This window comes from Dicentrarchus labrax, unplaced genomic scaffold, assembly GCF_905237075.1.
Source record: "Dicentrarchus labrax unplaced genomic scaffold, dlabrax2021, whole genome shotgun sequence".
Taxonomy (NCBI): Eukaryota; Metazoa; Chordata; class Actinopteri; family Moronidae; genus Dicentrarchus; species Dicentrarchus labrax.
This window is the reverse complement of record NW_026136713.1, coordinates 22670420-22684859: the sequence shown is the minus strand read 5'-3', so window position 1 is coordinate 22684859 and position 14440 is coordinate 22670420. Positions and strand designations below refer to the sequence as shown.

At 38.3% G+C, this 14440-nt stretch overlaps 1 protein-coding gene across 1 annotated transcript in view; it reads right to left on the bottom strand.

The window, feature by feature from the left end:
- nfkb1 (nuclear factor of kappa light polypeptide gene enhancer in B-cells 1) overlaps nucleotides 1-9979 on the bottom strand; it is a 26621-nt gene extending 16642 nt beyond the window's left edge. The window contains exons 1-5 of the mRNA XM_051419845.1: nucleotides 9722-9979; nucleotides 8643-8686; nucleotides 8204-8285; nucleotides 5512-5552; nucleotides 4716-4814 (exon numbers count right to left, since the gene is read on the bottom strand). Coding sequence (XP_051275805.1) covers nucleotides 4716-4814; nucleotides 5512-5552; nucleotides 8204-8285; nucleotides 8643-8681 — 261 coding nt within the window. The 5' untranslated portion in view covers nucleotides 8682-8686; nucleotides 9722-9979. The remainder of the gene's footprint in view (nucleotides 1-4715; nucleotides 4815-5511; nucleotides 5553-8203; nucleotides 8286-8642; nucleotides 8687-9721) is intronic.
- Between the last annotated feature and the right edge of the window lie 4461 nt (nucleotides 9980-14440).

The following is a 14440-nucleotide window of genomic DNA, read 5'->3' as shown; positions in this document are numbered from 1 at the left end:
ACACAGCAGAGGAGTGTGTGTGTGTGTGTGTGTGTGTGTGTGTGTGTGTGTGTGTGTGTGTGTGTGTGTGTGTGTGTGTGTGTGTGTGTGTGTGTGTGTGTGTGTGTGCGCGTGCGCATAAGTGTGAGGTAGTATAAACCTGGACAGGTCCAGGCCAGCAGATAACAAAAGCTTCTTTTACCCAAAACTCAACTGCAGTCAGCTTAGACTATAATCTATAATCATTAAACAGGGTATAAACTCTAGAGCTCTGTTCTAAATGTAGTTGATTCAATCAATAATCTATAATCAGTGAGTTTTAAGGTGGAACTGCTTTATTGATCCACGCGGGGAATTGGGATAATTTACAGTTTCCTAAAATCTCTGAATTAAATAAATCAATCTTTTTAAAAGGAGCCACTGTTATTTTTTTGTTTGTTCAGATGTTCTTAATAAACCGAGTTTATGTTGAAGTAAACAGATTTACCAACTACTAAATATGTGGTATGGTGACATCTACCAGGAAGTATGTAACATATGTGCGTTATACAACATATTGTTTCAATCTGTATAGGATAGTATGTAAAACTATATATTCTACAATGAAGTCCATCAGTAGACGATGTCATTAAAGCTTCATTTAACATCTCTGAATAATCTCTGAATAATTTCCCGGAAGTTTCCTAAGAAATAACTGAGACCATGGTTGGTAAACTTCCAATTAACCCCTAGAGTAATATAAAGAGATGTGAAATGTGTCCACAGTAAATCACTTCATCATATATATATAAAGAATGAAATTTCATTATTAAAACACGAATAACAAAACAATATTTACTGTGTTTAAACTGAGAACTTCTTTTAGGGAAATTCCCATTTTCTCCCACATTTACAACCAAATGACAGACTTCTTTCCAGAGAACTTCAGAGGAAATTATTTGTAAATTACAGACGTATAAATGAGAATAAATCAGCTCTAAGGTTCTGGAGAACTTCGTGGAAGAACACACAATTAAAGAGCATTCATTATAGATTAAAGGGATGATTTATCAATAAAAATATAAGAAATCATCACATATTTCTGATAAAGACTTTGGTGATTCAATCATCACCATCATCGTTCCACTGGTCATACCAGAACAGGAGGGGTTTTTCCCATCTGCAAACAACAACATGAACACATCTAAAACACACACACACACACACACACACACACACACACAGACAGACAGACAGACAGACAGACAGACAGACAGACAGACAGACAGACAGACAGACAGACAGACAGACAGACAGACAGACAGACAGACAGACAGACACCCCCTTACTTCCTGGTTCGTTCGGATGACTTCATCTCATTCAGAAAACGTCAATAAAGACGTCTGATCTTCAGGTGGAAGACAACACTTCCTTCACGTGATAGCTCGTCCAAAAAACATAGATTTTAATGTAAATTATCTTTTATTTATCCAAAAATCTGAAATCAGCTTTCACCTCCATCCAGGTGAGTCTGCAGGTGAATCACGTGACTTAAACGCAACCAGTGTGAGAATAAATAAATATTTGAAAATATCGAAATAAATTAAGATTGTTTGTTTGTTTTGAAGATAAAAACAAATAATTTCACATTACATTAGTTTATTTAATTTTATTTATATTCTTAATTATAATACTAATTTATTTTTATTTATTCATTTTACTCATTCAAGTCTTTTATCACTATTACTACCTCTCTATATTATTATTATTATTATTATTGTAAATAATAATAATAATAATAATAATAATTACTGTTACAACAACCAACACAGCAGCCTCTGTCGGGACGTGGTTTGCAGTCGGGGAGCAGAGACGAAGAGTTGGACTGCAGCAGGAATTTGGGGATTTCCCGCCTCCTCTGGTTGGAACTTGTGGGAGCTTCAGACTCCAAAGTAAACATCAACAGAAACAACATGAAACCTGCCTCCAACACAGACTGTACACAGACTCCAGTCACCGCGGGGTCCACCGACATGCAGATGGGGTTTCTGGGAGATTTCTGATACGACGTGAACAATTAATCAAACTGTTTATTGATCATTTCGAGCTCCTTTTATGATCAGAATAAATGTGACACCTCTCTGATGTCTGAGGTCCACAGACGGTTGTGAAACACAGATTTTCATTTTACTTTCTTGATTAAATCCATTTATTCTACTTGTTGTACTTGCTGCTGAGTGAGCACAGCGTCATCAAATAGTAGATCAATACTCCACTTGTATTTTTTTTCTATCACAGAAATTTCAAACATGAGGTCCATTGTAAAAATAAACCTTGTTTAAAAAAGTTTCTAAAATGTGTCGGAAATCTATCGGAGGGTCATTCGATACATAGTTTCACAAGCGAGATACAATGTAGCAACTACGTTATTAAACTAACGTTAGTGATCAGATGCAGCCTTGTGTGGTTGCCATAGAAACTAATTAGCTACAGCTGAGCTAACGTTATTCACCATAGTTCTAAACATTGTAGCGTTGGAAAAAAATTTACGAATTCAATTTGAATCTATTTGGAGTAGGGAAGACATTTGAGGACTGGTTAAAGAGTGACGAGGACGACGGAATGACAAAAGCAAAAGACAAGGCCCAGGGTACCCGTTTCCAAGATCTGACAGATGAGGAGCTGCGTACCATTGAAGACGGGGCCCTTGAATCACGAAACAAGAAAAAGGCAACTGTATTGTTTTATTATGTTGGTAAGCAAGAAGTAGAATAAACGGGACTTTGTCTCGGGCGGTAAGCCGTCCACGAGCCGGGCATATCAAACTGTTTATTGCCCTGCCTCTCGGTGATTATCCCTTACTTATCGTTTGGTCTATAAGACGTCAGAAAAGAGAATAAACATCCAACGTTGATTCAGTCTCAGTCTGTCTGAAGATTTTCGGTTTGAACATTAAAACAGTGAAATCTTTAACGAATGTCAGCAACGCCTCTTCTCTCTGAGGAACTCAAGTTCCAACAATCTTTGTACAGGTGCTGTAATGAATCCATCATCACCTTCAATATGAGGAACAGCCCTCTTTAAACATCTGAATGTGGTTTATTCTTTGTTTTCTGTCTGTCCGGTTCCATGTTCTATATGGTAAATGGTACGTGGACTGTACTTATATAGCTCTTTTATAGTCTTTTACACTACAGACACATTCACACACAAGGTGCCAACTGCTCATCAGAAACAGAAACTAACTCATTCACACACATTCACACACCGATACACAACATCAGGTTCAGTAAGTTGCTCAAGGACACTTCCACATGCAGCAGGAGGAGCCAGAGATTGAACCACCAACCTTCTGACTGGTGGACCTGCTGAGACACAGGCTGTGTGTAGGAGAAACTACACTGGCCACAAAACCCAAAGGACACTATCTACAGCCCTATAGCGCTTATATAGTCTTTGGTTTGTCTGTTCTGGCCTACTGTAGAAAGAAAATGGTGGTACAACATGGCGGACTCTGCCAGAAGAGGACCCGCTCCCTCTGTAGATAAAACAGCTGATTCTTAGGTAATGAAAAAACAACAATTCTTATTTTCAGGTGATCATACAGTAATGAAAACATACCTATGGATATCATATTACACTTCTGACACACAGGAACAAAAAACAACCACAAAGAGACAAAAAATGACCATAAAGAGACAAAAAATGACCATAAAGAGACAAGAGATCATGGCGGGCCAACATGGCGGACTCCACCAGAGGAGGACCCGCTCCCTCTGCAGATAACGTCTCATTCTAAGGTAACAAACACAATGATTCTTATTCTCAGCTGATTAAACACTAATGAAAACATACCTATTAATATTATATTACTGTGACACACTGGAGCTTTAACCGAGGGACGTTTTGGTGTCATTGTGGGTTAATGGTGAAAGACAGGAAGAAGACCCGACCACCTCTTTGTTGTGTATGTACGATGTGTGCTGCAGTTAATCTCAGTGATTCAGGGACAGAACAGCATCGGTCCTGTAGACCGGTTCAAGCTGCTGAGCTACAGAAACATCTTAGAGTCAATCTGAGGTTTCCAGCTAACAGCAGCAGCTTCCTGAGGTGGAGTCTAACAGGCGCTGATAAGGTGGCAGGAAGATAAAGAGGCTGGATGACTGAGGTTTGTCTGAGCAGCAATTAGGATGATGTGACCAAAAGTAAATACCTACAACACATTAGCAGCTTCTTCTAGAGCTTTCAACCACACTTCAACAACTTCTGGGACAAACAGGAACTTAAACCAAACAATAAGGAGGTTTCCCCCAAAAGGGCACACATTTCAAACACAACAGGATTTCTGCCTTCAGCTCAATCACAGCGTATTTCATGTGTTCTTCATCTGTTTTAATGTGACGTAACTCAGAGACTCTACAAACTGTTTAAACAGTCGACTGCAATAAGAGCTCACAGTAGCTCACTGTGCAGGAAACTTTAACCACAGTCCGCGCTCACAGATCTCAGCGTGCATCAAACACGTTTAATCACTTCCTGGAGGTTATTTTTAGCCTCATTACTTCACATCGGAATGAAGTTTAGATGTCAGCTACGGTCCAAGCAGGTGAGCCAGCTTCCTGTGAGCCAGCTGGAGGTTTATATCGAAGTTTAAACTCCACAGAGACAAAGTCAGAGCAGCAGAGAGACAACACAACATCTGTGGAGCAGCTCAATGCTGACAGTGGACATCCTGCACAGCAAACAGGAAGTGTTACCTTGACAGTGGGGTAGGTCTTCCTGTTCTTCTCACTGGAGGCTCCTGGAAGACCACCATGAGACGGACCCTCACAGCCGTACCTGAACCTGAAGCCACGCTGGGACACGGAGACAGACACAGTTACACAACTACAGTCGTACAAACACAGTCCTGTACATGTTATTATTAACGCTGAGTCATGTTTCAGATCCTGTACATGTTATTATTAACGCTGAGTCATGTTTCAGATCCTGTACATGTTATTATTAACGCTGAGTCATGTTTCAGATCATGTACATGTTATCATTAATGCTGAGTCATGTTTCAGATCCTGTACATGTTATTATTAACGCTGAGTCATATTTCAGATCCTGTACATGTTATTATTAACGCTGAGTCATGTTTCAGATCATGTACATGTTATCATTAATGCTGAGTCATATTTCAGATCCTGTACATGGTATTATTAATGCTGAGTCATGTTTCCCCACCAGTATAATTTTAACCTTTTTATTGGGAAACCCTGCAGTTGTTTATGTGTCTATGTAAATATCAGCTGATCTATAATTACTGATTGAAACCTATAAAACCATTTATTAGTCAGGATATATTGACAACCTACAGCTGATCATTCACTATTTCCTGTAACAGTAACAGTAACTTTATCTGTCTATTTGTTTGGTTAAAGTTACTTTAAAGTCAATCAACCTCCAGGTAATAATACTCAGTCATGTCCTCTGAGGAGGCAGCAGAGGGAGGACAGGTGAGGATAGGTGAGGACAGGGTGAGGACAGGTGAGGACAGGTGAGGTTTACCTGTTTGGGTTGCTCCACGATGTGCAGGAACGGTCCGTCCACTGAAACCACAGAGACACATTCAGAGTGATTAAACACAACGTTATGGAGCTGAAATCATTGATCTACTGTTAGCGCTTTATCTGTACTGGATTAAACTAGAACTGCAGCTAATTATTATTTTCATTATCAATTAACCTGTTGATCAATTCCTCCATTAATCGATTATTTGTTTGGTCCAGAAAATGGTGAAAAATGTTGATCGGTGTTTCCCAAACTCCCACGGTGACGTCTCATAACCGAAAGATAATCAGTTTACTGTCACAGACGACGAAAGAAACCAGAAAATGTTCACAATCAGACGCTAAAATCAGAATTTGGACGTTTTTTTCTTAGAAAATGATTGAAAACGATCGATTATCACAATAGTTGATGATGAATTTTAGTATTAATTGATTGGTGTAAATGAGAAAAATCATGTAAATTAGACGACTTAGTGGATTTTTTTTCTCTTTTGAAAACTAAGCTAGCAGATTCCTTCTGCTTCCAGTCTTTGTGCTAAGCTAGGCTAACCACCTCTACACACACACACACACACACACACACACACACACACACACACACACACACACACACACACACACACACACACACACACACACACACAGAGGAGGAGTCATTGTGGACTGTTCCTGTAAACAGACACTGACCTCGTTGTGCTCGTACTACAGTGACATACAGAACCACCATTAACCGTCCACTGTGCCCTAAACGCCGCCCGCCAACCACGCCTGTCAGTTAACGGGAAAAATCACTCACTCACAGTCACTCACATTAATCTTCTGTGGCATCCTGACTGCTGCAGCCACTTCCTCCCCCATCGTCACACCGAGTGAACACACAACCACACAGGCTGCAAGATTTACCGCCTGTTCACCGGCCGAACGGCGAGCGAACGGCTGCCACTGACACACATCTACAGACCCAGCCGGAGCTAATTCTAGTAACCCATATCAGTATCCGTTAAAAACAGGCGAGACCTCGACTCTCCGGTGAAGCCTCGCTGTACGACTCAGGAGGACAGTGTGGCCGCTCTGACCTGTTGGACCTGAACATCCTGGATGAAGAGAAGCAGACTGAGCTGCTACGAGGCAGCGACACCGAACTGTGGAGATTTCTTTATAACGTTAACAAACGCTCGGAACAGGGCTCCCGCTCTTGTTAAGGAATCAGTTTCCAGGAGTTTCCTTGACAATAAAAAGGACAACACCTGCTCACAAACGCTCACGTGATCGACTGGAGGGCGTAGAACAAGTCATTAATCAACCTTACAGGTCGGTGGTCAGTGTCTACGGGATAATCCTGATTGTTCCGCTGCGTCTCCGGCGAACTGACTACAGTTTCCCTCGAACTGTAACATCGATGACTCAACACCGAAAAGCTTGCTAGAAAGACGTCCGATCTGCTCGCCGTCAGGTACCACAGCTCATCCTATCAGACAGCAGACGCTCTCAGGTTGACCAAAGGAAAGAAAACTAGTCTCTAATTGTCCAGGTTTCCCAGGATGCATAGGAACACTGATATGGTGTCGAAACGTGTGTGCCGATATCGACCTTTGACCTCCTTTACTACAGCCTGCTGTCAGTGAGGGAGGAAGTGAAGCTTCACGTATGAATCACATGTAAATGTAGAGAGGAGACACTTTCCCCTCGTCCCACACCTCCAACCCCCCGTTGTGTCTTCACCTCGCACTCAGACGGGGAAGTGAGAGCAGAGACGTCGACCCACGCTCGCCACAGATAGCGATCACAGAAACGTCACGAAACTCATCTTTCACTTTACCTTCATCACATTCATCATACGCATATTAATATACACACACACACACACACACACTGCTTTAACACCTGCAGGCAACTCATATCACTCAGCCCCCCCAAAAACCTCAAACAGTTGGTCTATAAAATGTCTTTAAACATCTCATTTGTCCCCCCCCATCAGTCTCTGTGAAACCAGACCAACATTACGCTGCGTTCAGGAGCTGCTCCTCGTCCCCGGGACCAAAAGTATCAGAGGATTGTTGCAACACGGACCTTTTCTCCTGTCCTGTTGCTAGTTAGCGGTGTTATTAGCTGTCTGTACCTGGAGCTGGAAGGACGGGGGGGGGGGGGCGGAGCGACTAGGCTAGCTATTAAACTAAATCTGTTTGATCTTTATTAAACTTTATGTAAACTGACATCATTTATTTATCTCCTGTGTTTCTTTCTCTGGTGCGATACAAACGAAGTTGTTGTTGTTGTTGTTGTTGTTGTTGTTAAGAAATGACAGTAAGTGAGTTGAGATTGTTTTCTGATGCTTTCAGTCTGCAGACACAGAACAGCGCCGCCATCGCTCGCTTTACGTCTGACAGTTAAAGAGTAAATCAGGTGAATCAGGTCCTCGTTAATGTCACATGACACATCAGCTGAGTACAGAGTGAGTAACCGGTTCCCATCGATCAGATCAGCCAATAAACATCAGAAAGAAATGTTTCAATCCCCCGACCTCCACTGTGAACTTCAGTTTCTGTTTCTGAATTAATGACGTCGATTCCTCAGAAAGGAGTTTAACAGCCGCTGAACGTTAGAAACAACAAACATGGCCGCTGTCGGTGTGTGCAGACGAGGAGAAAGGAGCGCCGATCGATCACTGGATGAACGGAGGTGTGACTCACCTGTCCGCAGAGCCGCACTCTGAGACATCGCGGGGAAGTGTGGGAACTCCCACAGCTGATCTATCATGATGTTATCAAAGGCCTGCAAGAGGAAGCTCAGTTAGAAACACATCATAAACACGGATCCACTTTATTATCATTATGGTCCTGTTTCAGACGCATTACACAACGTCTGTTTATTAACAACTACTTAAAGTCTGAGGACAAAGCCCGGACCCAGGACCCTGACACACAGCCCGGACCCTGACACACAGCCCGGACCCAGGACCCTGACACACAGCCCGGACCCTGACACACAGCCCGGATATCTATTTAGCAACTTATCAGGCGAAATAAAGGTTGTAATAATATATAATATAATAATAATGTTTGAGGATGTGTAAGAATATTGTTATACGTTGTGTACAAACAGAAGAAGAACAGCTGGAGGTGAGTTTACCTGGTTGGAGGCCTGAAGGTAGTGGTCGTCTCCAGCCATGCTGTCTTCAGAGGTCAAACAAGAACACCCAGTGATCAGTAATGCAGAGGTCAATACAAAGGCTGATAAATATGTATAATATTAAATATTTATTATTTAACATTTATAACTTTTTAAAATATGACATTGTATTAAACAACAGTGTAAATTAATAATAACATTTCTTCATTTTAAAGCATTCTGGTCTTTTACATATCTAATATTATTATTATTATTATGATCCATTATTTATTTATTTGTAAACAATAATTGACACTTGTTGCTGTTTAGCACTAACGCGCATGTGCGAACAGTTAGCTCTCCGGCTAACAGCCAGCTAGCGCTACCGGACTGTTGTTGTTGTTGACGTCGTTAAAGCGACCGATTAAAAGATAAACAGTTGTTGTGAACTGACTCTTCTACAGCACACACACACAACCGTTACTGTCTCACGGTCGGCTTCACGCTACACAACGTCCTACAGGGGTTCACCGCTAGCTGCCCTAGCTAGCTTCTAGCTAGCCTTCACGCTGCAGGTTCCGTACGCAGAGAACGTTACACCAAACTCAGTTCAAAAATCTGCTAATTAAAGCGTTCTTCATTCTTTACCTTAAAGAACGTGAACTTCAGAATATAAATGAATAAATATTAGTCACGTGAATCCAGTCTGGTTTTCGGGAAGTGTAAAATCCACATAACATTTTGTTTTGCTTTAAAGTTTCAGCTTTTTCTGCGGGTTGTCCGTTCACCCGGACCTCTTCTGCCACCGAGAAAACGCTGAAACTGTAGTGAAGTTCTGACTTCCACCGAAATACAGACTTCATGTTGGATGAACGGAAACCGAACTCTCCAGCGGCGGGAACGAGATCCGTTAGTTCTGATGTAAGAGCTCTTATATGTGCTGACCAGAGGGAAAGCTTAAAGTTCCCGTTTTTAACACGGAGTTTGGTGTGTTACCTGGCTCATAAGGAAGTGAGGAGTCGCGCTGCTGTGGGGGGGGTCGCGGTGACACGAGCCCGGTGGACACACAGAGTCAGGACCTGTCGCTCAGGTGAGCTTACCTGGAGAACTCGGGCAGGTTACAACTCTCAACGTGAACTATGAGTGACGGTCTTCATGTCCACGCGCAGCCAGTGGGTCCATCTACAGCGCGCGCTCAGCTGCACTGCGTCATTGCGGACAGAAAGTAACGTTAATCCGATCGATTAGAGCGATTTTAAAGTATCGATTAGTTCCCGGGAAGGAGCGACGGAGTCCCGCTGCAGGTGGAGTTCGTTTCAGTTGTTCATCAAGTTCATCCACTTCCGCCCCCACTGGAAATTCCCTCTGACGTCACTGCAGCCAGAGAGGAGCCCGAACACGAAGAGGTCTCACTCCGCCCCGAAAATATATACTTTAAAATCTTTGTTTTATATTTTAAATCAGTTTATCTTTTATATTTTAAATAGTTTTATGCTTTATGTTTTAAAGTAATTTTATATTTTAAAATAGTTTTAAAATCTTTATTTTATATTTCAAAATAGTTTTAAAATCTTTATTTTATATTTTAAAATAGTTTTATACTTTATGTTTTAAAGTAATTTTATGTTATATATTTAAAATAGTTTCATACTTTATGTTTTAAAGTAATTTATACTTTATATTTTAAAATCATTGTTTTATAGCTTAAAATCATTTTTATCTTTTTGTAAAGTATATTTTTTGGGCTTTTATTGCCTTTATTACAGTGGCACCTGAAGATAGACAGGAAGGGGGGGCAGAGGAAGGGGATGACACGCAGCAAAGGGCCGCAGGCTGGATCTGAACCCTGGGCCGCTACAGCAAGGACTCAGCCTCGGTACACGGGTCGCCAGCTCTACCCACTGAGCTATCAGCTATCAGCTGAGCTATTTTTTATTTTAAAATCTTTATTTTATATTTTAACATAAATGTATTTTATCTTTTAAAATTATTTCTAAAATTATTCTATATTTTTAAATAATTTAATATTTAATATTTTAAAATCATTTTATATTTCATATTTTAAAATCATTATTTAATATATTTTTTAAATTATGTTTTAAAATTATTTTATTTATATTTTAAAATAAGTATTTTATATTTTAACATAAATGTATTTTATATTTTAACATAATAACTTTATTTGATATTTTAAAGAAAGAAAAGAACAAGCAACAAAGATTTATGGATTTATTACTTTCAGTATACACGAGACAGGCTCCTATCTCTTTATTACATATAAATAAAGGTTGTACACAATTATTATTATTATCAGACAGCAGATGAGAACATTTGCTTGAGGGGTCGTTCTCCATTAGTTTTAGTGGGTTTTAGTATTTTAAGTATTTGATATCTATGAACTCATAACAAGTTAAATATCAGACATATGCAAACATATTGAGTGTTAAAAAGAATATTTGTGATGGAAAACATTTAATAAACACAAATTTAGCCGTTTTGAAAATTCCTGACTTTGACCATTGATAAATTTGAATTTGTTAGATACTCAAAGTATGTTGGTACCAAATCTCAGGAATTTAGACCAACCAGAACAAATGTTATGGCATTTTTACTTCTCATACTAAATATAGTCTTTGGGCTCGAGTGGGTTAAAGCAGTAGACCTGCTCTGTTTGAAGAAGTTTTGGTTTTGTTTGGGAACAATTTTACAGTATTTCATAGAGTAACTCCAAAACATACAGTAAAATAACAGAAAATAACTGACTCGTAAAAATACAGTAATTTTCTATTATTAATTAACAGTTTTTAGATTTAACTTCACATAAAAATGTGTGTAATTTTTTTGTTTTTTTAATGACTAATTTAAGTTATTTACACTGTAAAACAATGAACTATAAATACAGGTGAACTCTGCTATAATACAAATAATCAGACTTACATTTACAGCAGAGTGCTGTTATTATTTTAATGTGAATGTTAAAAGTTATAGAAGTGTAATAAAAGTCATTATCTGTGAGATTACAGTAATTATTGCTGTTTACACTGATAACAACTGTATTTGGACAGTTTACCAATGCTTATACACTGATAAACAACATTTATTCAACTTCCAGAATTATACAACATATCTGTCAGTTAACTAACTAATACATTAAAATTACACAACAAAACCAAACAAAAAGAAGAACAAATGTATTTTAATCTTTCTATGTGAAAAAAGGAATTTTCTTTAAATATGTATGTTTATATTTAATATTCACAGTTACTGATTTTTCATGTTATTTTATTAGCATGTAATCTTTTTTGTAATCTTATTGTTATTTCTGTGTTTTGGCAAAAATACAGAAAAAAATCAGTAAAATAATAACATAAAACAGAAAAAACTTACAGATTTATTTTTTACAGTGCATGTTACTTATTGTTGCTCAGTACTTTATAGTACTTTCACCGTCCTACGACTCCAGACAGCTGCACCAGAATGTTTTTTGGTGTTTGACCATCGAGACCGAGGTCAGAACCAGACATTCACCTTTTTACATGGTTGGAGAATCAGAACGAGAAAAACAGCAACATGGAGGCTTCTACTTTGCAGTATTATTTGGGGACTGTTGCTCAGCATGAACCCAGAGTTCATTAATGTACCGTAAAACCTCCAATAAAAGCAGGGTCCCAAACAGAAGCAGGTCTCCTTTAAAAGCCTGCTGTGGCTGCAGGTTAATAAAGGCAGGTCTGTGATGTGAAATGATTTGGGTGTATAAAACCTGTTGAGTGATATAAACAGGTGACAGATATTAATGTTTAACCTTCTGTCAGTATGGATGCTGCACATTGTTGGATCAGTTCAATCCTTCATTTTACTGAAACTATAAACATTAAAGTTTAACGTTCATTCATTCAGACCCACCAGCGCTGTAAACAAGAAAGACCGGATCATAAAGTCTGTACGGTCCTTTCCTCCATTATTTATATTCCTCTAGTCCGTCAGGGTCCATCAGAACAAAGTGTTTCATTAAATTAATCCCAGTTGTGAATATTATCATCTGCAGTCTGTTTACTGTCTGTACGCCGGCTGCCAGAAATCTTCAACATTTGTATAAAGAAGATGGATTTAAGTTAGTCTGACTTCTTATTCTGAAAAGTTCTGTTAACACATTTTAAACAAGTTTGTAAAAATTCTGCATATGAGTGTAATATAATTACTAGTTTTAAGTCCAATTAAGTGAATGGAATTAACTTAATTATCTTAATTTACTTAAGTTACCGTAACAATAAAAACTTAGTTACTCAAATATTTTTCATGCTGTGATCAGTTTGAGTTAAACTAACATCAGGTTATACAGATAAGTATAAGTTGTTATAAGTATTATAAAATCAAACATTCTTGTTAACAAGGTTATTATAGTTAACTAAAACTACACTAAAAGTAGGTGTGAAAAAACATTTTGGTTCTCTGAAATAAAACTAAAAACAAACAAATACAATAAATGTCTTTATTTTTAGTCTTTTAGTCATTTTGGTACAAAGAGGAGTTGGTTCATATGTTTACTGACTGTGAGTCAGTGTGTTTGTATTTTAATACCTATTCAGACAAAAACCTCCAATGTTATAAGAAAATAACTAAAACGGAAACTAATAAAAACTAAAACTTAACATTTTTAAACAATAAAAAGTAAACAAGCAAACTCGCCCTGGAAACTAAACTGAACTCTGAAACAAATAAAAAATAGAAAACTATGATAAATCTGTGTAAACAATAAAGGGACATAATGTATCTGAACTTCAGTGGGCCGAGTAGAGTTCCCTGAGGAACACCAGCAGTCTGATGTTTGACAGAAGAAATGACAGTGCAGAGTGAGAACTCCTGTTCATCATAAAATATCTTTGCTGTGGGGTAAATTGTTGACTTTCTGCCCCCTGCTGGTCAAACACAAGCACCACACAAACACCCTGACAGGAGACAAATAATACTTTTATTTCAGAAGAATTTAAGATTTTTATTTCAGAAGTTTGACTTTAAAGTGACTGAGCCAGAAAATGTAGAATTTTTATGTTAAAAGTTTTTTAGAACAAAGTTTGTATTTGTTCGTTTTCACACAATCACTGTAAATGTTGGTTCAGTCTATTTATTTGCTTTCAGCACATTTAACAGTGTTTTTATTTATGCGTGTTTACCTTTATAATAAAAACATTTTATTTAAACGTTTCTTTCTTTGTTAACACAGACTGCAATTAATTTATGACTTTAAATAACTCCAGATAGAGGAATTTAATCCAGTTTAATCTCCACCAAACCAGAGTTGGTGATTGTTGGAAAGACTAAAAAAGACGGTTTTGTTGAGTTTTATTTTGTTTCTGTTCACTTTGTTTTATACGACAGAGTATTAGGGCCAGACTAAGAGAAAAAATATTATTTTTGGGGGGGAAATTACAAGAATAAAGTCATAATGTTATGAGAATAAAGTCGTAATAATACGAGAATAATGCAATAATTTCGTTTTACTGAGAAAAAAGCTTCGATAGAGTTATCAAGATCTGACATGAGCAGCTCAACCAAACAGCAGCCTCAGCCTGAGCCCAGCAGCCGCTGTTTGTCTCAGTCGTACCGTACAGTCGTATTCTCGCAATGTTATGACTTTATTCTCGTAATGTTACGACTTTATTCTCGCAATATTACGACTTTATTCTTGCAATGTTATGACTTTATTCTCGCAATGTTATGACTTTATTCTCGTAATGTTACGACTTTATTCTCGCAATATTACGACTTTATTCTTGCAATGTTATGACTTTATTCTCGCAATATTACGACTTTATTCTTGC